This window comes from Motacilla alba, chromosome 1 (genome assembly GCF_015832195.1).
Source record: "Motacilla alba alba isolate MOTALB_02 chromosome 1, Motacilla_alba_V1.0_pri, whole genome shotgun sequence".
NCBI lineage: Eukaryota > Metazoa > Chordata > Aves > Passeriformes > Motacillidae > Motacilla > Motacilla alba.
The window spans coordinates 91,845,314-91,870,165 of NC_052016.1; the positions used below are offsets into that span (position 1 = coordinate 91,845,314).

General features: G+C 36.6%; 1 protein-coding gene across 4 annotated transcripts in view; it reads left to right on the forward strand.

The window, feature by feature from the left end:
• Nucleotides 1–24,852, forward strand: part of OCA2 (OCA2 melanosomal transmembrane protein) — a 186,293-nt gene that overhangs the window by 60,226 nt on the left and 101,215 nt on the right. For all 4 annotated transcript variants that reach the window (XM_038148622.1, XM_038148613.1, XM_038148627.1 and 1 more), the window contains 7 exons: nt 21–103; nt 446–599; nt 15,773–15,844; nt 16,673–16,738; nt 17,829–17,885; nt 19,169–19,293; nt 22,789–22,927. In XM_038148622.1, coding sequence (XP_038004550.1) covers nt 21–103; nt 446–599; nt 15,773–15,844; nt 16,673–16,738; nt 17,829–17,885; nt 19,169–19,293; nt 22,789–22,927 — 696 coding nt within the window. The remainder of the gene's footprint in view (nt 1–20; nt 104–445; nt 600–15,772; nt 15,845–16,672; nt 16,739–17,828; nt 17,886–19,168; nt 19,294–22,788; nt 22,928–24,852) is intronic.

A 24,852-nucleotide genomic window follows, 5' to 3' on the forward strand; every position in this document is an offset into this window, starting at 1 on the left:
TGAATATGACTCTCTTGCAGGTGGTATACAACTGGTCCCTACCCTTAAGTTCAAGAAGAAATCAGCAGATCATCACAACTAGAACCTTTCAGATACCAAACAGGTTGGCTAAGAGACTGAAAAATAATGCATTGAATGAGGAGTTTCCATAGACTTGACTAAGATAACATTTTAAAAGTAATTATCACTGCATGTTTCAGAAGGGCAGGAAAGGATGACTTCTTGTTGCTCTTGGAAAGTATTTACAAGACTGGTTTGTACTTGAGTTAATTTCTAAACAATACTTTTTAGAAGGATAGAGTTTGTTTGAAGATGTTTGAGGAGTTGCTTGCTTTTGTAAAGATATAACAGGTATATTGATAAGTACTCAATATAAAATAATGCACAAATAAAACAAAAGGTATTTCATTTCAGGAATAAACAAAACTTCTTTTTCTTTCACCAGAGGCACTATCTTCATAAACATTCAGGCTTTCCTGCAGGAGTCTGGAAGTGTTCCTCTCTCCATGAAGCATCAGTACCTTCATGCAAATATAGAGGCACAAGTAACAGTTGCATCCATCATCTTAGTAGGTGTCTACGTGCTGATCATATTGGAAGTAAGTTGGTTTTGTACTTTGATTTTTTTCCCCTAAGCTATAAGTGGAGCACAAGAAGAGCTTTCAGTCTTGGGCTTTGATATAGTTTTAAAATGTGTATATAACTTCTTCATGCACCATCAGTGTTGTTAATGATATAAATAAGATATACATGGGGAAATTGTTCTGCATTGTAAGTGAATTTGCCAAGTTCTTTTAATGTTACAGTGATCTTGTATATTTTTCTATTAGGCTCTATAAGTTTTTAAATGTTTCAACAGAATTCTAGCTTTATTGTGAGAGTAAAAACAGGTCAGAATTGCGAAAGGTGTGGAAAATTTGTTTTTAAGTTAATTATTTTATAAGGTAAAAGAAAAAAAAATTGTTATTTACCTTCTCTAAGGTTCCTCAAATTATGAACTTAGTGTACTTTCAACAGGTTAAAATGAACATATATTTTAATAAGTGACTTTTAGGCGTTCTTTAACTATATTATTTGAAGAGGAAATTGAGCTTGAATTAATATGAAGTCAAGGGACGGGGAACTTTTAACATATATTGCAACAACGTTACAAAACCTTGAAGTACTAAATCAAGTTAAAATGCATTGCATCACACTAAGAATGGAAAACATATCATAAATAACACAGAACTCCAACTGAATTCTTTGAACTGAAAACACTGTTATTGTAAAATGAATTGCAAATGGGGAGGAATATTTTAAAAAAATTTATTTTTAATTCATATGAGCATCCACACTGTCAGTTCTCTGAGTTGAATCATGCCTGATTTACATTAGTATGAAACTAATAAATGAATGAAATCAAGCCTACAAGGTACTCCACAGTGTATATGTCCAGCATGCTCATTTTTCTTCCACACCCATTGCATATTTTGAACTTTTTACCCCGTTCCCCATTGAAAGGGTAAGGCTGTAGAATTTTACCTAATCAGTTACCAATAATGGATGCACACAACACAGCAGATGCTTTAGACATTTAGATTATGTTTTTCAGCAATGATTATTTCTTTCTGAACCTAAAAATGCCTCTGTGTACATTATACATAAACAATGAGACAGTATATTAAATGCAGAGGGGGATTGGACTAGATTTTTCTATAAATATGTGTAGGCATGCAGCACAGTCCCAAAATAGTCTTAATACTTTTAAACGCAACTTATTTTTTCAAAAAAGTTGAACCAAACAAAATTCCCCACCCCTAAACCCCCAACCCCAGCTATGCAACCTTTTAGCAGTTGCAGAAACAACAGGTTTTAAATGTATGTAAAGGGGGGTTTTTGTGTTTGCATCCTGAAAATCTGCTTTGGAAAAATTACTGGAAAAGTAAATAAACTAATGGAAAAGTAAATAAAAGAGAAACTGAAAAGCAGAGACAGGGAAAACATTACTTTTCCTGGTATTTTTAAGAAAAAGCCTTTAAACAGCTCATTAAATTATTCTTTCTGTGAAAACATTAAGGAAAACTTTCTATTGTTGGCAGAAAAAATATTTCTGAAAATTCAAAGGTAGAAATAAGTAAACTTTTTTGAAATTTAGAGTGTGGAAAGCCAATATTGCATCATAATACTAGCTATTTTCTCCATAGCATCTATAGAAATGACAAATGCTACAACAAGAGTAAATTCTAAATTCTTTGTTTTTAAGTTATATGGTTCCCTTGTGGATTTCTTGCAAACAATGGATGTTAATATTGTTGGAATGTGTAATACTGGCTTTCATCGTATTCAATATTTATAACTTCAGTGCCTGAAGTCCTGCTTTCTCAACACATTGCACTCTCTATCCCTTTAGCTGTTATCACTATTGGAGAAATCAATGTTACTGCAGAAACTATCTCTTTAATTTTTTAAAGAGATAGATTTTAACTTTTGGTGTTGCTGCTCCCCATCTTTTATCAGTCTTTATTATTTTCCTGAATTTTATTAAATATTATTTGCAATACAGCTTCAAATTCAGACACTATGAGCACCCAAACCAGTTTTAGAGCTATATTTTCACATATCTTTTTTAAAATGAAGAAAAAGGAAGCATTTTATCTCTTACAAATCACAAGAGCCTCTATTTCCTCCTGCACAGCCCTTTTTCCCCAAGCATGAATGCTAGATCTTGGCCACAGCCTCCTCATCCCCACTGTCCTCATCTTCTAATCTTTTCTTGCCTTTCTCCTCTTGCTCTTTGCTACCTTAGTCACCAGGGTCTGTGCAAAAGAGGCTGCAAGAGCTTCTACTTCCTGCAGGATGATGGGAGCTGATTATCAAGTAAGAGGTTCCAGCCAGAAACTGAAGAGCATTTACTGTAAACAATTGTCTTCTCCAAACTTTTACCACCATAAACATTCAGGGTAAAATCTACTTTGAGGCAGCTGTTTGCCTCCATGTTAGCACCAAATGTCCAAATTAAGCACCTCTCCTTGTCAGTGGAGGAGCACATCCCAGGATGTGCTATTCTTCAGAAGACAAGCTGTTGAACTTCATTTCTTCATTTCTTCAGGCATTGATTTTCAGTGTGGTTTCTTTTGAAACTGATTCCATGTTATGTATTCATAAAATAGAAATATGTTTCTCATAGAAGAAGACGCCCCTTTTCCTCTTTAATTTCCAGTGATTTCTAATTTCAGGCTTAATACAAATATGAATATTTTCTTACTTCACAATTTTGCTACTCTACCTCTGAAATTTTTATATTGTTTTTGACTCTCTTGGTCATGCCTAATTTTTTGTTTGGAGTTTATGGGCTGTTTTCTTTTTTTTTGTTTGTTTGGTTTTTTTTACCTTTATGCAATCGTCTGTTCTTTCATTAGATGTTAATTCTCTTGAAAATTATTTTCTTCAAATATAAATCTGTTCCCTCTTAGCATTTCAGTCTCCTATTCCCTCCCCTTGCCCCAAAGGAGAAAAACATTCACCTTCTTGTGGTGCTTCTGCTTTGATCTAATCTATACTATTTTATAGACTTGTTGAAAACCACAAAGTATTTAATTTTGTTCTTGAAAGCATAAACTGCACAGGAAATTCAAAAACCCCTGCATTTTAAATAAAAAAGAAAGAAAGAAAGTGTGGCAGGTTTACTTTTGTTGAACTCAGCCCTTCTGTCTGACCATTCAGGATTACTGTGGAAACACTGGTTGAAATGGGTTACAAGTATGTTTCCACATTGGTCTACAGGGACATCTGGTGTAAAGGGTGGATGTACAGAGATTCTACAGTGATGGGAAAGTTCTACAGTGATGTTGCTCTATTAAATTAGTTTACGATGCATTTTCAGACACGCTTTTTCTATTTTTGATCCTCAAAATGCATATACTGTCTTGACTGTAAACTTGGAAAAAAAAAAAGCTAGAAAATTTAATTTTTGAACCCCTGCTCCAAACATCTGTGTTCTTTCAGCTGAGTGTATTTGATCCTTTGCCTTCTTTGATTTCCGTAATTTATTCCAGAAAAGCATTTTCCTGTGTGACTAAAGTGAATATTTGTAGCTCGTTAACTGAATGATGTATCATTTCTGCTCATAAGGCATGGTCAAGGAAAAGTAGTGCAAATAAAATCTCATTGTTAGCTATCAGTTAGACAGATTAGTTATGTATCAGATAAATACAGTTAGATGCCTTTGCTTTCTCACCTTGTCCCTGTTTTTGTCTAGAAAAAATGGGATAATATACTGGTTATACTAAAGAGAAATCTACCTGCCCATCTATATCTTAAAATATCTGTTAAAATATTTAAGTTTTGCTGTTATGCAGAAAAGTTTTTTTGATTTATAAAGCTCTTATTTTTAATTATTAACTGCATATTTGCAGCTATGTTGAAGCTGCATTAATTAGAAATATGTAAGGAGGAATGCTTTACATCAATTATTAAAGGATAGAGCTCATTAATTGAAATGAATTAATGTGTGCCCTTGTCCAACACTTTCCCCTAATAATATATTTGTTTTGTGTTGTGTTTTAAAATGCAGTGTTAGCTGTTTATGATACTTGAATGAGCAGAAGCAAATGTGAAAGTAATTGCCTTTTAAAAGCTATTTTGTAAAACATTACATTTAATCAGGAGAAAAGGCAAAATAACATTTATTATACAAAGTTAATTTAAAAAATTGAAGAAAAAATAAGAGATGCCAATAGCATATCAAATAGCAGAAAAGTATATCAGAAAAAATAGCAGTAAAACAAGTATCAGAAATTCTGTGAGAGTCTCCATAGGACTTATCAGAAATGATATTACTTAGCTTCATTCCCTGTCTTGCAATTAGCACTAAGAAAGATCTTGCCAGGATCTTTTAAGTGGCATTTTAATGATCTGATATCTTGAATGACATTTACATGTCTCTATTTCTTCTTAAATCACAAATACTTGAAAGTGCAAGATCTGGCCTTAAAAGCTCTAGTTTCTTACTAACATGAAGTATGGGCTTATAATCACAATTTAAATTACTTTAATGGAAATGGAGTGTGTCAGTTTCTCTCCATATTACTTTTCTATTATTAACTAACTTAAATTATGAATAAACATCCCCTAAGCCTAATTTCTTTAACTCATATCAGAGTGATTTTTAATAGCATCAAACCAGCAGAAATTAGTTCCAGAGAACAAAACTTTTATGTGATTTTAGTCTGATCATTTTTCAGTCATTGCAGGCTGGTTGAACCAGTGTTTACTGGCAGGAAACATTTTTACAACTGGAATAAGGGGTTATTACTGCAGTCTACAGTCCAGATTTTTTATCAAAAAAAAAAGCTTTAGAGAGGGAATAGGAAAAGAGAAGAAATAGTCCTTGGCTATTATGAAGCATAACATTAAGTGATAGAAATAGGCTAATCTTAAGGGATATTATTTTCTGATAAGGAAACTAACAGAAAATATGACTGATCATAGAAGTGATCAGCTTAGTCAGCATGGCTTCTTGCTTCCCATCCATTCTTGTATTGATCTGTCTTTAAATACAGACTGAGAAGAGTGTGGATTAGAATGTTCCCACCTCCACATATGTCCTTCCATAAGATTGGTAGCAAAGGAACAGAAGAAAATCCATAGCAGTTATTGGAAAAGACCGTGTAAAAAAGGAAATCGTAGCTGATGCACTCCCTGGCCTTTTGTCAGAGAAAATATATTCCTGCTGCTATGGATTTCATTTGTTTTAGGATTAAAAAAATTGTGAAGAGGAATTAAAACAGTGCTGTAGGGTTTGCCAGAAAATTAGAGACAGATTATCAGAACAAACCTTCTACTCTCCTTATTAAGGGTCCAAGCCATACCTTCCTGGGCAAGAATAAAAGTTTCCCTTTATCTGCCCCACTGTCTGGGTGTGGTAGGGAGTAAAAGAACCCAGATGTTTTAAATACTGGGATTCTCAGGATTGTACAGAACCTAAATCAGGCTAATGAAACCTAAACATAAAATCCAGTAGTAAAACTTACCTTAAATAGAAATCCAGCTTCCTCTGGAGCAGTCTAACCTCATCTGCCCTGGGCAACAAATGGTTTTGGATCTTGTTTGGAGTCTCCACAACTCTAAAGTACCTTTACTCTTCAAAAGTCTGTTTGCCCCCATACCTCCCCAGCTGAAAGTGTGCACTTTGATGAGGGCACTTTTGCCATCCCCACGAGAGCTGGTTTTAGAACATAAACAGTAAAGCTTGCTGAGGTAGATATTGGATGACTGGATTAAACAAGGAGATCCAGACACAGAACAGATCCATCTATCCTGTCTTCCAGAGAGAAATATTCAACAAGTGGTACCCTATATATTCTTTCAGAGAGAACAGCCTGCTACTGAGCTACCATTAAGCAGTACAGACAATTCCCTAATGTCTTTCCCTAATTGGGGAGGAGGCTGTGACCTCTGTGTATTTTGATCTCAGTGCATTTTGAGAAGTTCAGAATTTCTTTCAATCTGCTGCGCAGGAGCATTGCAAGTTGCTCCTTATGAGGAGGATTTTATCAGTACCCCCAAGGTGCCAGGATTTCTATTGCTTTTGTAGAGTAGAGCCACTGCCAACAATGAGGAGGCTCTGAAAGGACAGAGCCAGCACCAGTAAGATAAACTGGTCATTTTTACCGGCCCTAACTACAGGAAAGGGAAGAAAGCTTAAAGGAAGTAAAATTCTGTAAGATGAGGAAGGGATGGGTTTCAATTAAAACAAAAATGCAACATAATAGCAAGTAAAATCCCCAGCTGGATCACAGCTTGATATGTTATAATAACAATTTTGTATTATTAATCCAATTTGAATATTGATTTTACACTGACTATTGCCTGCCTAATTATTAGATCTATCTTGGTAGAAGTCTGGCTGTGCTCTGAATATGTGTGTTTTAAAGAAAACACTCCTGTTGGGTGCTATGGTACTTCAGCAGCATGTAAACTGTCTTTAATGAAAAATGAAATAGGAAAAAAATTGCCACTGGATGGTGCTGCTCACTATTCTAAGGACTAGATAGGATTGTCTGCTTTAAAAGGTGTTAGGCTTCTCTTTTCACAGAATGCTATTTTTTGAAATAATACCAGTCATATTTTCAACACTAAATGCAAAAACTAATTTCCAAATGGCTGTTTGCTAATTTCTGTGCCTTTTAAACCTAATTTTGAACTGTGTTTTATTCAATTTGTGAAAGACTGGCAAATACAAATGTTTTGTCCTGCCTTGCATACTATTTTTTTTGTGGATTGGTGTGTTTCCTTTCTGTTTGAGAGAGGGAACAGAACATTAAATTAGCTTAATTGAATGCTGCCATTCAGCTTCTACCCTGCCTACGGCAACCAGAGGGGTAGAGAGCCATGAAGTCTTGAAATTTTAACAAGTTGTTAGAACTCACGTACACTTCTAATGCACACAAACAGGGATGAGAACCACTCAGCTCTTTCTGGGGCCTCAGATGGTGTCTTCCTTCAGCAAGAGCAAAGGCAGAAGTGAAAGAAAAAATTGAAAGTGTAGGGGGCAGGCTTGAAGGGAGATAGGATGACATGATTTAAAGAGAAAAAAAATTCAGAGAAGAAAAGTGGAGTGAAAAAAGGCAGGAGATGTCAGGGATGAAAGACTCTCCAGAGGAACTGCTAGCTAGAGCAGAAAGTTCCCTGTAAAGGTAATGCAAGTACTGCAGCTTGCTCTACTGTTCGTAGTGCTTGGCTGTGTTTCTCTATGGTTTATTAACCTACTGTTTTAAGAGGGCTGACAAAGATTCAGACTGGGAAGGTAAAATTTTATTATTTGGTTCATGTCATTTGTTTACTAGAAATTCCCAGTCTTATTAGTCTCAAGAATAGAGATAACTGAGACAACTGAGAAAATACAAATGGTGGTATCTTCTTCAGTTTCAGAAAATGTTCTGAAACTGTAAATGTAATTGAGCATCTCTCAGTCCTCACAAGTGTCTTTAGGACACAAAGAATGAGGGTACACATTGGGAGTGATATCGAAGTACCTGGAGTGGATGGAGTCAGCAAAGCCTGCTGAGGTAAGTGCTGGAGAACTGGATTGACCCTTGCAAGACTGAAAGCTTGTTCCTAGGCTAGCCTGTGGGTAAACAATGGCTTTGATCATGTTGGCCCACAGAAGCAGCTTGGTTTATTTTTTCCTAGGTTCTTTACTGGCTCGTGACCAGATCGCTTTACTTAAGTAATTTAGAATATGTTTTATGTAGCTAAAATATTACAGGAATGAGTGCCTAGGCACATAAAAATGATCACTATCCTCTCTTTCTGCAGGGTTCACCTTTCTATTAATGTGACCAGACTCAAGGCCCTGATATACATAACACGAGTTTATTAATTTCTCTGTGTGTCTGTCCACATCTGTAACAAGACAAAATCCCAAAATTCGTACCAAGTACAGATATGCTTTTAAAATTTGACTCAGAGGGGGTATCAAGCTATTGTGTTCCTCGATACTACCTTCTAGAGTTTTCTGGAGATATATAAAACTGATTTTCTTAACATCAGAACCATTCCAACATGTAGAGTCTTGAAAACATCCACTTATGACTGTAGTGATGTAGGTATGGCAGACTTCTCTCTTTTGTATGATTCTGATAGAAATATTAGCTAGCTATTTCTGATAGGAATATTACCTTTTTATCCCTCTTTACCTTAATATTCTGAGGTGAGAGATTATTTCAGGACAAGACTCAATTTAGCAGTCATTTCAACCCTCATCTCATGGGATTACACCCTCTACTGGGTCCTCTGTCCATCATCTGCACAAATGATACTTTCCCCCTTCCTTCCTAGTTCCATGTTCTTTTCTCCAGGTTTACTTTTTCCTCAAGTTTCCAAGGCATCAAAATGCAATAGTTTGTTTCATCTCATGCATCAAGGATATATTTGTCTTTGCATCATTCAAGGATCACTTTGAACCAGTTAATCCAATGTTCCATATCAGCATGAAGCTAGAGTCATTCAGTTTTCTCTACAAACAGCAAGCAGTGATATAGCTGAGGAAGAAAACTTATAGACTCTGAAAAGATTTTAAATTGTGCACATTGTTCATTCAAAGCTCTTGATAGAGCTTTGGAGTAACAAATATCTCTGCAGAATCTAGAATCAGCCTACAGATTTTCGATATAGAAGAGGGGAATGAATTAATCTGGTAATTTATTCACAGAAAATAATTTGATTTCTTAAGTCTCTTTCTCTGGCTATCTCTCTCCCTGGTTTTCTCTCTGCATTGTTTTATGTATAGAAAGAATTGATGTCAGCTTAATGCAGTTACTTAATCACAGGATTTCAGGACTGCCTATCCGAGGCAGGAACTATAAAATATCCTTACTGAGTATTTCTTAGCTTGTTCTAGTTAATGTGCTGTTGTGGTTTAACCCCAGCCAGCGTCCAAGCCCCAGGAAACTGCTTGTTCACTCTCCCACCAGAGGGATCAGAGAAAAAATTGAAAGGAGAAAAGCTAGGAAACTCATTGATTGAGATAAAGACAGTTTATTAAGGGAAGTGAAAGCTGCATGCAAAGAAAAACAAGGAATTACTTCACTTCTTCCCATGGGCAGGCAGGCATTCAGCCATCTCCAGGAGAGCAGGGCTCCATCATACAGAACCTGGGAAGGCAAACACCACCACTCCAAATTCCTCTCCTTCCTCCTTCTTCCCCCCACTTTATACACTGATCATGATGTCATATAGTCTGGAATATCCCTTTGGTCTGTTGGGGTCAGCTGTCCTGGCTCGCAATCTCCCATGCAACCATAGTCTGCTCATCAGTACAGCAGTAGGAAAAGCAGAAAAGGCTTTGGCTCTGCATAAGCCCTGCTCAGCAATGACAAAAGCATCTCTACATTACCAACCCTATGTTCAACACATATCCCCAATACAGCCCTCTACCAGCTCCTGTGAAGAAAATTAGCTCTACCCCAGCAAAAACCAGCACACATATCATAGGGATAAAAGTGAACTAATACAGGCATTTTCTTGTAGACCATATAGTATTACTTTTAATCACTTTCTATTTAAGATAATGATCTTGTATAGTTTTTATATGGTGTAACATTGTATTAGAAAGTGACAAATTGTTGCTTTCCATGACTTCCCCTAAGGCAGGGTTGTTTATACCAGGACTTCCTCCACTGACATTAAATCAGAACAAGTAATTTGGCACACTATCTGAGCAGAAATAGGTATTACAGCAGAATGTCATAGATGGGTGCTTTCTTTCCTTGAGGTTGAGTAGATGTTCAGAAATTACAAAATTTGCTACAAAATCTAGTGCTTCCATTTAAAAACAATAATTTAAGGTTGGGTATTTGTCTTTTAAAAGGGCTTATTGAATATAAATGAATATATATGGAATATTATTTTCACAGTTACAGGCATAAATATTTATTGTGCAAGGAATGAATAAGAATGCATGCTAGTACTAAGATATGATAATGTTTCTAATCCACAGATTTCTCCAGATTTCTCTTAACTGGTCTTTGTCACATATTTCATCCAAATGGCAGTACTATAATATTGATTCACCATTGATTTCTTGTAAAAATGAGTAAACTTTTGGTCCAGGATTTTTTTCCCCTAGCAAGATGTATTTATGTACATTGATGCAGTTTTGACATATTTTGACTGATGAAAATGAGATAGATTATTAGATTTTCTAAATATTTAACCTACCATAAAGTGTTATTTTATGATTCATGTCTGCATGTATGGAATACATATAGACAGTGTCCTAATCTTCAGACAAAGATATAAATAGCTGTTCTTGCTGTCACGGATGTTTGTGATGCTTGGAGTCATTTTGGGATTCTTGATGCACATCTTCTTTCACCAGTGTACCTTACATGCTTACCTCAAGAGTTGCTCTATCCCATTTCCACACATTGCACCAGCATGTCATACTTTCTAAGCTATATGAATCAGCTCAATTTTTCCTCATTAAAATCCCTACAGAGTTTACTTTCTACTGCTTAACTAGGTAATTCTAAGGCAATAAATTTTCTGTTATCATTCATTTTGCATGAGCTGTTGTGGCACATCCCCTGTGAGGGGTTCCCATGTGCTGGACACAGTGCCCCAAGGCTGAATGGGCTGCAGAACTGCTTCTGCAGAGCTTGTGTTGGGAGCAAGCTGGGGGCAGGAGGGTGAGGACAGCTAAAACATTAGCTGCCATCACCAGCTGAAGGGAAGGTATGTTGCTATGCTTTCCCCAACTGATACTGCTCAGTCTCTTTACGAGAGGTGAGCATGTGGAAAATCAAATAAATATGTCTGGCATCACAAACTTTCTTTTTCTTCTGCTCTGAACTCCTTTGTATCTGACTATATCCTATATTTCTAGTCTGTTGCTTTATTGTGTCCAAATTTTAAAATTTACCAGAAATAAAGAAAATTTCATTGGATTAAGAATTTGGTGCCATTCAGCTTTGAAGTGGATCTACAGCAAGGCAGAGTTCAAAGTATTTCAAGGCTTTTTTTGACCCTTGTTTTCTATCATAAGCCCAAATTTTCAGTCATGTTACTTGACAGTTAGGAAAAACTACCTAAATTTTAAAGCTAAATTACCATTCTTTTTCTGCAATTTCCATTTTTGATTTACAGCTTCTGATGCTAGTGTTAGATTTCTGTATTAATTTTCCAAAATGTGGCGTTTTTTGATCCACTTCTTTTGATCTGCTTAAAAGCGAATCAAATATGTGTACCCATGAAAGACTGAAGTTTCATCTGTGTCCTGCTGGAACAACTGGAGTAGTCTGAGGCAAAGCAGACCACCAAAATTTGTAAAATACATGATAGCAAATTATGAGATAACTCCATCAAGGGATGTGACTGAGGAGCACATTTTCAGAGGTGTTCAGGCTAATAGTGTCTTGATTATCTTTAGGAAAAACTGAGGGAAAAAACCTCTTCCACTGCTGAGGATGTCTTATTTTAACCAAATCAATGCTTATTAAAACATAACAAGGAATAGATACAAAACATAAACTCAGAAAAAAGCTGTCCTAGGGTAAATTTCACTTCTCTCCCTCCTTGTCACCTGAGAATGAAGAAAGAAATGAGACACTTCATAAAGTCTAAGAGTGATTTGGCTGTTGATTTTATAAGGAAGAACTTAGCTATTCTGAAGGTAGGTGAAAAATACATAAAACTCATATGTGGATATAGGTTTGGTAATAACTGCATCCTTGTTGAAATGCAGCAATGTTGCCACTCTATCAAATGTAAAATAATTTATCAGTAAAATAAGAAGTTTATTAAAACACACTTCACTGGAGACAAAATGGATAAGAAATGAATATGGGCTGTGTTGGAAGCTTTACATTAAAATCATTGACACATATTTCAACTGCTATTTATGACTTAAAACAAAGGACTTGTGGAAATAAAATGCTTGGTATGATATATTTACCAAATATCTTCAGAAATGCATTTTAGAAATGCAGATGTCCTGGATTTCAGCTGGGAAAGATATGCTCTGAAATAGAACCCAGGTCGTCATTCAACTGGCTTCTAAATATTTTCCTTTTGCCTCCTGGAACACCATACAAGATTTAGGGTTTGGAATTCGGAATAATTTTTATAATGAGGCTGTTGCAGTCTAGCAAATGGTTTGATGAACTCAGTACAAAAATTCCAAAGCACTTTCAAATGGATAAAGAAATTTTAATCTGGGAAAGGTCTAGGCTTTCTAAATTCAATTTGCATTATAGTTCTGCAACTGTATATTGTTAATTAATATCAAGCAAAAAGACTTGTAGCATAAATTATTTGGGTAGTTTTAATGTCTTACTTTAAAATGAACTGAATGAAGAGTATGGAAACTATTAGAATCAGCATTCAGTACATTGTGTTTGTCACACAGCAGGCAATCATGAGACAAGCTTTCTACAGAGAATTATGAAGCAAAATTGCTATGGTAGCCTTTCCTAGTCTTTGCTTATTCTGATTGACTCTATGAGGTTGCTATCAACACACCTACGTTGTTGACACTCTTGTTTCACTGTTGTAGCTTTGGGTATTTTAATTTTTTATATAAAATACTGTAAATATCCATTCCCCCTTTTTTTTTTTCAATTTCTTCATCTCTTAGCCTTGTAACATCCTGTATCAGTGAGCTCTAAACTGAATTTTGCTTTGTAAAGAGTGAAATTTAGACTGCACTGTTTTCAGTAGCACTTTGTATTGATATTACTGTCCCTTTGAAAAAGGCAAGAGCTTTATCCTTTGCTGTTGCAGTAAGTCAGCACTGCTAGGTATTCTTCAGACAAAAATAAAGATGATGGTGGTGGTGAAGATGCCCTTTTTGCAAAGAGTTTACAAGATTTGCAGTTGGAATGGGAGGTGGGGAGCTCTAGCATACAAACTGATATACCAAAATCTTTGTATCTTCCTCCTCATGGGTCCTGTCTTCCTCATCTCCATGGTCATTGCACAAGGGTATGCCCTTTCTGAAGTGAGAGACTGATCAGATGAATACAGATGATTTCTCACTTAACCTTTAAAAATGTCTTTAGATTCACAAGTCCACTAAATCTCTCAGCTTTCCTGGGATTAAATCTCTGTCTTAATTTATTTCTAAGCCCTTTCAATTCTGTACCTGAGCTGTTGTTTATGGATACATTCCTAGATTCATCCTGAAAAGATACTTGTCCTCCTGCATGCTTCAAAAGGGTTTGGTCATCTGTAGTATTTTTCAAAAGAATAATAATGGAATTTTGCTTGATATAAAGCCCTCCAAATGTGTATTAGATGGAACTGTGGTTCAAAGAATGACAGAAATCATAACCTGCACCTCCTAACTTCTGTGTTTGTAAGTTTTAAAAAATATCTGTGCAAATATGTTATTTGTTTGGGGTTTATTTTCTGTGAAAAGAAAATTAAAGAGAGTAATCTATTTTTTCCTTAAGCCTCCTAAATATCAAATTTTGAATATAAACATGTCTCAGAGTTTACATAAGTATTCTTTCTAGGCTTTACATTACTTTATGACTTTTGTTTGATAGTTTGCTGGAATGGAGAGTTGTACATTTACTAAGTTTTTTGTAGTAAAGCTTTGCACCTTGTTCATTCTTTAGGATATACCTTTGTATATCCTTCTTGAAAAACCACTGGAATGCAGGAACTGACAGATGACTTAATTTGTTCAGTTTCTTTATGCATAAATTAAAGCCAACTTTACCCATAGGTGACAGCAAACTCTTGGAAACTGAAAATGCAGTCAACTCAATGCGAGCAATTAAGCGTACAACAGTGACAGCAAAAGTGCTTACATGGAAATATGCAAAAAATCTGTAGCTAAACAAATCTCAGAAAACCTATCATATCTTTCTGAGAACTGCAAAAGAGCCATCTAACGTGGTGGGGATTGCATGAGGAGAAAACCTTCGGTTTGAGGACAGCTGAGGATTTCCCTGTAGCCTACACTTGAGCTTTGCTCTGCTAAGAAGCTGAGCCGCTTCCCTAATGTACAGCTCTGCTTGGCAGCTATTATTGGAGAGAGCTGTAAGGTCTAATTGCTGCACCTGATTGCCAGCCAGAAGAGCTATGGAATGTTATCAAATGCTCCCCACCTTTGCAGAATCAGAAGGGCCTTATGTGTGCTTACATATCAATGCACTGAAACAGGAAACAAAAAATTATCCAATGGGTTATCATACACATTTCTGTAGGAACTCGTGGGAGCTGTAATCTGTGCTCTGAACAAGTAGGTCATTAGGATGTAAAAATCTTGGCCTGATCTCCTGCTTTGTGACCATGAATAGGTTACTCTTCAGTGCATTTTTAAGGAAAACAGGAGAAGGTGACAGCTAATTTTTTTACTCGAGTTAGTAATTTATATATTTATTTTTCTAGTAATTTTGTAAATTCTGTAGTTTTTTACCATTTCCATTAAAAATTTGTAATCAAGGAGAAAAAAGAAAGCCAAATCTTTCCTTTTTTGCTTTTCCTTTACAAACATGGAGGAGAGCCTTGAGATGCTCTCATCCTATAATTTGTTATCAGCAAAATATTTCTTATGAAATTGGAGGCAAATGAAATATTTCTAGACTCTTTTATTTCTTTCTCAACAATAATTTTAACTTGTGTTGGAATAATATTTAAACACATTAATAGTGAAAGCTGGTAATTAAATTCAGTCTTTTGTAGTGTGATTTTCATTAATTACATGCTTACTTTAGCCGAGTTATTTTACACGATCTGTGATCTTCCCGACATAGAGGATTAAATAACTACAGATGAGTTCTTGGAGAAATAAAGCACATTTTCAAGGCATGCTTGCTGAACAAGCCCCTACTAAGAATGACATGGATCACCTCCTGGTCACGCATCTTCTTTTCATGGGATGTGAAGGGAAGCCCACAGGACAAGGCTTTTTGATCCTTAAGTTAGGAAAGATGAATTGCTTTCCTTCTTGGGTCACCTACTGGCAAATGTAAGAAACTGGTGCTGAAGTCCCTTCTCTACCTGGATATTAGAGATGAGACTTCCTAGCAGCATTTGCGCAGGCAAGGCTTTAGTTGGTTGATTTTTTAATTTTGTTTCATTTGGGTTTTGGTTTTGTTTGTGGGTCAGTTTGTTTTTTTTAATAGCAAAGTAATTAACCATCCTCTAGTCAGAAACAACCCTCAAGCAAGGCAAGAAAAGAATTGTGTACATGAGGTTTTATCCTTTTCCCACCTCCTTTTTAATAGTAAGGAGATGCTTGGAGTCATCTGTGGTCAATTCTTACCCTTTGTTGCAGATTGTTCACAGGACCCTTGCAGCCATGCTGGGCGCTTTGGCCGCGTTAGCCGCCTTAGCTATTGTTGGGGAGGTAAGTTATCAAACTGTAAGTGCTCCCTTTGTCTCTGGCTGTGCTGTCAGGCATCATAAATTTCCATCTTTGCCCAGTTCTAACTGAGCACATTGGAAAGCAGTGTTTTTTTAAAAAGAGAAATGGTAGAACAGAAACTGGGGTGGGAAAAGAGGTCAGACTAATGTGCGGACAAGGGGAGTACAAAAACACCAGTTGATGCTTTTTTATTCTGATTTGCAGGAAGTTGACTGCAACTATTTTCAGCTTAATCCAGCATTAGTTTAACACTGTTATTTTCAGTAATGTTAGGCTACCAAGCAAACCTAAATGGAAATACACTGCTTTATACTACCCTAAATAATTACACCTCATGCCTGCATGTTCCAACCCTTTTGTTTTGCCTGCTGCTTACTCTTCGTTGATATATAGTCACACATCAGATTGATTTTCTCGGTTGTTCTCATAACCACATCATTACTATGTTCCCTTTAATAGCCTCCGGTTTGTTCACAGGTGAAGTGGTATGCTTTTGTTCTTTTACCAAAAGGGGAACTGCAGTGAGCCATGTAATTTGGTTATCTTTTATTTCTGTAATGTTAAGTAAGGAACAACTAGACCAACCAATAGCCTGATAATGACCAAATTAGGATGCCAGCAGTACTTTGAATTAGTAATAAAAATAATAATAGTAATAGCAATAATAAAGACCCCTTTTTTTAGCTTGTAGGAGCACTTATTAATTTCTATCACATTTATTTAAATAGTTCATCTATTAATTGGAGTTTATAAGTCATAGCTAATACAAGTTAGGTGGCATTCGCTTGTAATTGTGTTTTTTGATTGCAGAGGCCAAGTATGGTCAAAGTGGTGGAGTGGATTGACTATGAGACACTGGCATTATTGTTTGGAATGGTAACTAAAATGTATCTTTTGCTTTAAATGTGCCAAAATAATCGCATTCAGTATAGAGATGTTTCCTTTTAGAACATTTTGTTAATTATGCTTTACTCAGACAACTTATGACGAACATTTGTGGCTTAAGGAATTTGCCAAAAAGGATGAGGATCAGACCTCTGAAAGAGTCTTTTGAAATGTTGATCCTTTTCTATTTTTTTTTAAATCTGTGAAATTGTATTGACAACATGCTAAAAACATCCTTGGGATTTATAAACAAAAACCTGTTTAAGGGCCAAGTATTATCACTCTCATTTTTCTTTTTAATTTTGTTTATTCAAAGCCTTCCTCAAACACACTCTGCTGGAAGAGATGTTTCCTGTCTCACTGTTTTGTCTGAAGCTACAAAAAAGCAAGCCAGAAATGGAGAATATCTGATGAGATTTTAATCATACATTATTTTAATCACTTTGCCTGGAGCTATTTGTGGTAAAAAGCATTGTCCAAGTGCTATTAGACTCTAACACAAAATATACAATATACAGAGACAGAATTACAATTATCTGTTTCCATTCTGAGCTTTTCTTATTTCCTGACACTGGTCCTTGCTCCTTGCATTCCCCACAGAAAACGAAAGCAAAAAAACCCAAATTCTGTTTAGAGCAAAGACAGAAGGACAGGAGACCTCCCAGATGTGGGAAAATGCAAGCATTTCTTGAAGCCATTATCTTCTGTGCTCTGTAGAGTATTACTGCAGAGAGCAAATACACTTATTGGTTCTTCTTGATTAATAATATAAAGGAGATACTTTGAGTACTTAATGTATGATGCCCACTTAATCACTACAAATAAAATTCAACCAGACTCGTATGACACTTACAGACTGCTTATGTTGAGAAGTATATTTCACCATATGATGCATTAACTAGAGATATCTGGCAGCTCTAGTGGATATTCTAATATAAGGGTGATTAGATTCTCAAAGTTGTGACAGATAAGAAGTCCATTTGTCAGTATCACAAACTGCTTTGCTTTAGTTTTGAGTAATAATTCAATTACTTTTATATATCTGTTCCAAGTGATTAGATTTTTCCTCATCTTTTGGCAGATGGTTTTGGTGGCCATATTTTCAGAGACTGGATTCTTTGACTACTGTGCAGTAAAGGTGGGTTTATTTGGTACTTATAAGTATTTCTAGATTTATCAAGTTAGTATTTATTCAAATTTGTCACACCAAGCATGATCTTTAAAGAGGGAGCCCTTCTAAGGTCAGTGAATGCTTATCATATTAGAAATGACAGTGGTCATGTTGTAATACTGGAAAAATCCTTTTTGGTTGAAAGGAAGCCCTTAATGCAGTTCTCTTTCTACAGGAGAATGTTAAAGGTCCGCAGTAGGGTACACAAGCATTTGGACACTATTAGGCTGAGTATTTCACCGATTTCTCCAGAACTGCAGTTCTGCTGTAGCTGAACTCTCTATTTATGCCTGGCAGTGGGGCAGGGAATTATCATTAACTTTATGACCACATATGAAAAGTGGCCACAGACCTTTGCACAGTAGCAGAGCAAAAAATTTACATGAAAAGTGTAATTCATAGAATTAGAGAGTGGTTTGGGTTGGAAGAAATCTTAATAATCTTGTTCCAATCCCCCTGCCATGGGCAAGGACACCTTCCACTAGAGCAGGTTTCTTAAAAACCCATCCAGCCTGGACTTCAACACTTCCAGGGATGGGGCATCCAATGCTTCTCTGGGTAACCAGTTGTAATCTCACCACCCTCACAGTAAAGAATTTCTAACTAATATCTAATCTAAGCCTACTCTCTCAGTTTAAAGCAAATCCCTCTTGTCCTATCACTACATATCCTTGCCAAAAGTCTCCCCCTGCAGCTGTCTTATTGTCCCTCTTTAGATGCTGAAAGGTGCTTTAAGATGAGCCTGGAACCTTCTCTTTGCCAGGCTGAATAATGTAGATCTGTTTCAGCCTGCTCTCATAGGAGAGGTGCTCCAGTGTTTTGGTCATGTTTTTGGCCCTCTTCTGGACTCACTCCAGCAATGCTGCTCTGAGGATGGGGAATGTGTGGAGAGGTGTGGAGAGGAAGGGAGGTCTAAACCCTGTTAGTCCACCTGGGCATGCAGGCACAAGATGGAGGCTCATCTCTTCTCCTGCCACAGACCTCCTTTGTGACTAGCAACAGAGCATGGTGCTTCTTTAGACTTGTTTATTTGTTTGCATGATGGGATTGTTTGCCCACTGCCATCAATTATTTTTTTGCCAAATTACTTAGTATTGGAGAGGGTTCTGTTGGAGTAATAGTGAAGGAATAGTAAATGCTCTGAGCTCATTGTCGCTCAACTTTGATCAAGTTGTTTTATCTAGAATTTTTTTGAAATCTAAGCTGGAGTGATGTAGTCCATTAATTTTGCTTCTGTTTCTTTATCCTAGGCTTATCGGTTCTCTCGAGGCAAGGTGTGGGCCATGATTACGCTTCTGTGCCTTATTGCTGCAATTCTTTCTGCATTTTTGGACAATGTTACGACTATGCTGCTCTTTACTCCAGTAACCATAAGGTATTTTATTGTTGTGGATTTGGACTTGGTCTTTTATAGCCAGCAATCAGTAGTAGACATGTCTGTAAAATACTTGTTTGGAGGCTTTCTTAATCATTTAAATGGGAATTAGAACTTCAAATACTCTTATTATAGTAGAATAAAAAGCTAGCACTATCACTTTCAGAGGGTTGGGTTGCCTTTTGCCTTTGCATTAATACTGAGCACATATCTGAAACCTGTGAACACTGCCTTGACAGCTAACTGTTCTGGTTTGTCTTCATATCTCAATGGCAATAGCATATTGCACCAAATGCTCCCTGGTAGGTGAATTTTTTTTTCCTGTAAAGCAGACAGAATTTTAAAATTAAAGCTGCTTTATGCTTTGCTGGCTGATATTTATATACAATTTTAGATAGTAATTTTTGTCCCTTCTAATATTAGTGACAAATTTTTAAAAGGTCCATATTTCATCCAACAGCTTTTTCTTGAATATGAGAATTTGAATTTTATTACTGTTGGTGATCATGTCATTGGGATGGCTACTGGTTAATTGCACAGTTTGAGATTAGATATTTGGAACTTTGAGCAGACAACCATGAATTTAATTACTTCAGATTTCTGTAAATTAATAACATGTTATATGCAACTACATTTAATCAGTGTGGGCTTATAAATTACTGTTTAACCTGAATTTAACCTATGTCTGGTCAGGCAAATCTGTTTAATCCAGTTCAGTTTTGGAAAGATCTAGTGTATTTTAGAAACGATTCTGAGAGATGTAATGCTTGCAGTCATTATCTCATTAAAATACACAAAATTCTATTAAGATGTGCCCCCTATTTAAAATGCAGTAAAAGCAGTAAAACCCAATTTTGCAAGTGAAATTTATTCTAGACTGGAAACAGCTGGTGAATGAAAGCTCCATTTGTCTTCTGTCTGATTATATTTTAAAGAGGTGGCTTTGCCATACCCTAATCAATAATTGCATTTCTAGCAGTAAGCAGCACTGGAGCTATTAAACACCAAGTTTTCTTTAGCTGTGCTACAGAATATTTTGGATAAATATAATTTGGGAATGGATTGAAATCCAGAAGTCAATGTAGCATAAAAAGCTTTTCACAGTCAGAGCTACAGTAACATTTATTCTGTTTTCAAAGAATCCTAGAATAGTCCAGGTTGAAGGGACCTCAAAAGGCCATCTGTTCCAACCTTTCATGGAAAAGGAAGCGACGAGATTATCTGGCACTCTCTTCAATTACATCTTGGAAACCTCCAGTGATGGGGACTCTACCACATCCCTGGGGAGGTTTTTCCAGTGGTTAACTGTTTTCACCATAAATTGTTTTTCTTATGTTGAGGTGAAATCTCTCCCTTGCACTTGCTGCCTCTTGTCTTCTCCATGTGGATCCTTGTGAAGGGAGAGCCTCTGCCTTTTTTAGGCACCTTTAAGTAATGGACTTTTGTACTAAATATATAATAAGTCCTTTTGTTTTATACTAAATGAGCCTGAAATACTGAAGAAGGGAAGCTCAGTGGGAAACATTTGTATTTGAATCACTATCAAAACTAAAATAAAATTTTATCTCACCTACTGAAACCAAATAATTGCCTACTTCAAAAAGCTTCATGCTGGGGGTCATTTTCTTTTTTATCTTACTGCCATTGTCTACAGCTTCACTGTGTTGCACTGTGCAGTCTCCATTGCCATGGAGATAAAGCTTGAGGAAATTCGTACTGACTCTGCGAACATTAGTGTTTATATTTCCTGTGATAAGGCCTAAAACATGATACTTGTTTCACTCTGCATTTTGTAGTAACCTGCTAAAAAAAGTAATGACTACCTCCTTTAAGCTGTTGCATATTTTCAAGATACTTTGTTATTGGGAAGTGGAAAAGGCTAATGTGTTTACACATGAGGAATTATATAACCGGGATAAGTAAACTGAGGAACTGTGATCATGCCATCTAGCTAAGATGTTCTGATGGTTTTGTACTTTGGGCTTAGCCTTTTGAGAAATACCACTAGGTCCATCAGAAAGAAAAAATCACTAAAGAAAACTTTAGCTTATATTTGGAAATACTTGGAAATCAAGGCGCAATGGAGTCAAAATTGCATGTAGAATTGTGGTCTTGTACCACAATGGATACATTTGGACCAGTAGTAATACAAAGTACCCTTTAACTGAATGATTTCATGCTTCTGAGGAAATAGTGTATTTTTGCACAGTTATTATTTTCCACAGTTTTTATGTGTTGACATATGCCATATGACACTGTTTTTTCCGAGTTTTAAATTGACACTCTTGGTGATAGTGTAAGTGAATCAGGTTAAGCATTTTTGCAATACTCTTTTCTCTTTGAAATATAGGTTTTAATAACACAGACTTAGGCTAAACAGTGAAGTTCAACTCTTCTTTCGGGGAAGTGTGTGAGAGCATTGCAGTGAGAAAGCATTCTTCCTGCACACTCTTTCCCCCATCTACTATGAGATATAGGGGACAATAATTTAAGTGTGACCTCCACCCTTACATTCTGGAGCAACCTTTTGATAAGTTGCGAGGAAGAAAGCAGCTGTTTCTTACTCCAAAGTTCTTAGGTGTGACTTTAACTTTCAGCTTTTATTACCAGAGCCCAAGTTTAAAGTCAAACACATACTTCAGGACAGAGAGGATTACGCGGGTGTGTGCGTAAATGTAATCTGTGTGAAGATTACTCTGTGTAAGTGGGCTCTGAGTTCCAACGGATCATGGGGTTACTGAGTCAACCTCTGTGTTTGTCAGAGCACTTTAACGTGCTTCTTATTAAAGAAGCAATTTACTTTTTCTTATCAAAGCAGCATCCTACTAAAGAAGTATTAAATATACTTGAACTGCTAAAAACATTTTGAGAATTTTTTAACCATAAGGAATGTGTATTTTCTGCTCTTGTTTCATCCCAAATAGAAATACTCATGATCAAGCTTTAGAGAAGGAGGAAAATAGGAACAGAATAAACTGAATAAACCTAGCCTGAAAGCTGAAGTCTCTAATAGATGATTCATGGCTAATAAACAGCCTGCACAATCCTCTGCCACTACTTCCCATAAGAAAGTTAATCACTGTTGCTGAGTGCAAAGCTTGTGGTTGACCAGAATAGTTTTCCACAGGTCAGTGCAGCTTAAGGACCATGGTTTCAGAAGCTGTATCACACGGAAAATTTGAAATGCTATTTTCTATGTAGTCCAATTCTTGTAATAGTTGACTACTTGTAATTAAATGCTTTTAAAAATGCATCAATTTTGTAGGCATTAATAACTGCATTTTAAATGTAGAGAAAATATACAAATTTTCATATACATTGTTATAATTACTCTAGCACAATAAATGCTTTAACATAGCATTCACTGACACATTATGTTTCAAATCCTACCATTTGTCTGTGAAATGACTGCATTTTGTAAATTTTGTGCATTTTAACATTGAAGGTAATTTATCCATGGGATAAGAAGTTAATTTCATTATCTTTACACTGCAGGCTCTGTGAAGTACTTAATCTTGATCCTAGGCACGTCCTGATTGCGGAAGTAATCTTCACAAATATTGGGGGGGCTGCCACTGCTGTTGGGGATCCTCCAAATGTGATTATTGTTTCAAAGCAGGAGCTGAGGAAGAGGGTATGTACTGCAGTTGTTTGGCTACTAAAATTAAGTAGTGGTGTTGACTTATGCAATGTTGATCTTTCTCTTCCCCCAGACAGCCATATAAACAGAACACAATCGACTTTTTTTACCATGCTACTTCTTTTTTAGTAGGATTATCAGACAGAAGAGAGTGATCTTTTGGGGACAAAATAGTGATGAATAATAGACTTTTTGATCTGGACTGAGAATACCAGTTTCCTCTTTTTGTTGTTGGTGAGGATTTGCTTATCAATGGCAAAGTGAGGAAAGAAGCAGAACAACCGGGGGCTGCCGACAGGGCAACAAGTTGCAAAAAACCAAAAACGTGAAAATGAAGATGAAAATCCATCCATTTTTTCAGTATAGGTTTTCTCTCAAAGGTTAAATATGAGACAATTTGACATTTTACAGAGAGGCTGCTTTGCCCCAGTAGAGCCATGACACACATGAGGCCCTTTATCCTTCAAGCACAGCCCAAGGGGATGTGGGGTGAGAAAGGGGAGTGGGTGCTTCTCCTGTGCAGCACAGGCTGCAGCTGGCTCCCATCCTGACAACATTTTGCTATCTCCAGGCTGCAGAGACAGATTTTACCTTCAAACTCTTGGCTCTCCTATTGTTTGCTGGATGCCTGGTGCCAAAGGGAAAGCTATGGTGGCTGGTGCTGGGTGTGACTGCGGGACATGAACAACCCAGCAGGAGCATCTCAGTCTCACTGTTTCTTCCCACCCACATGGCTCTCTCTGCCCTGTAGAGTGGCTATGGCACTGCTGGCAAGTGTTTGCAGCCCTCAGCATCAGCATGGACCTGAATTTGCTGAGTTTTCTGTGCTTTCAGCTATCCCTGCTACTCCTGAACATGAGGGCATCAAGTCTTCCTTCTGCCTCTGGCACTGTCTCCCATCCCCTTTCCTTGGGGCAGCAGGGAGACAATCTGCTCAGGATACAAGGGGCAGCCCCCTCCTGGCATGGGGCAGATCTGGCCTTCTCCTCACCAACAAGCAGTGCCATGGAAGGGGCAGAAATATGATGGGCACATCTATAAGGACACCAGGGATGAGCTTTCTGTTTTGGCCAGGTGTCATACCCCACCCCCCCCACCAAAAAAAAAAAATTCTAGAGAAATTTAGTGTTAATTGAGCTAGTGTAAAAACAACTGTGCAAGTGGATGAGGGAATTGTAGTATAAAATCCTAAGTTTATGGTTTGGGGTTTTTTTTCCATTTGGAGTCACTTCTGTTTCTATTGCTCCGTGAAAGAAAGACCTCTTCCGATTAACTGAATGCACTCAAATTAATTAAGTACTGTCCAGGCTGGAAAGGTCTTTGAAAGTTCATAGCATTTAATAAACTGAATGTTTGCCATCAAAATGTTTGAAATGTACTGCAGTTGGCTAGTTTGGATGGCGACTTTGCAGACTGTAATATTTATTGTTAGCTGAGAACTTGATAGCTAAGTTTTGAATTTTAGATATGAAATCTGTGCACCTACTTAAAACTTCTGATCTAAAAGAGAATAATTTGCACTTGCCATGCAGGCCATTTTCCTAAATACTCAGAAACTCATAATTTCTGTAGAACCTTCGGAAGTGGCTATAAACATGGGAGATAATTAAGCAATTGCAATTGAAATGTAACCATGTTACATTTTTCTTGTTTGAGCTATTGGTATTTTTAGGAGGACTCAGATGTATAAAGACCCTGGCAAATATGACATTATAGCAAATTCTGTATCTGAAACAAGCACAAAAATCTTTCCAGATGTTTTCAGTCTGGATTATTTTCAGATCTTCTGCTTCATCACAGAAATAAGAATGTAGTGAAATAGATCAGGTTCAACACAGGGCCACAGAATTGACGCTGCTTCTTTTCTATAGTCTCAGTTGTTGTAGCTATGCATATAATTAAAAGAGGGTCAAAGACCT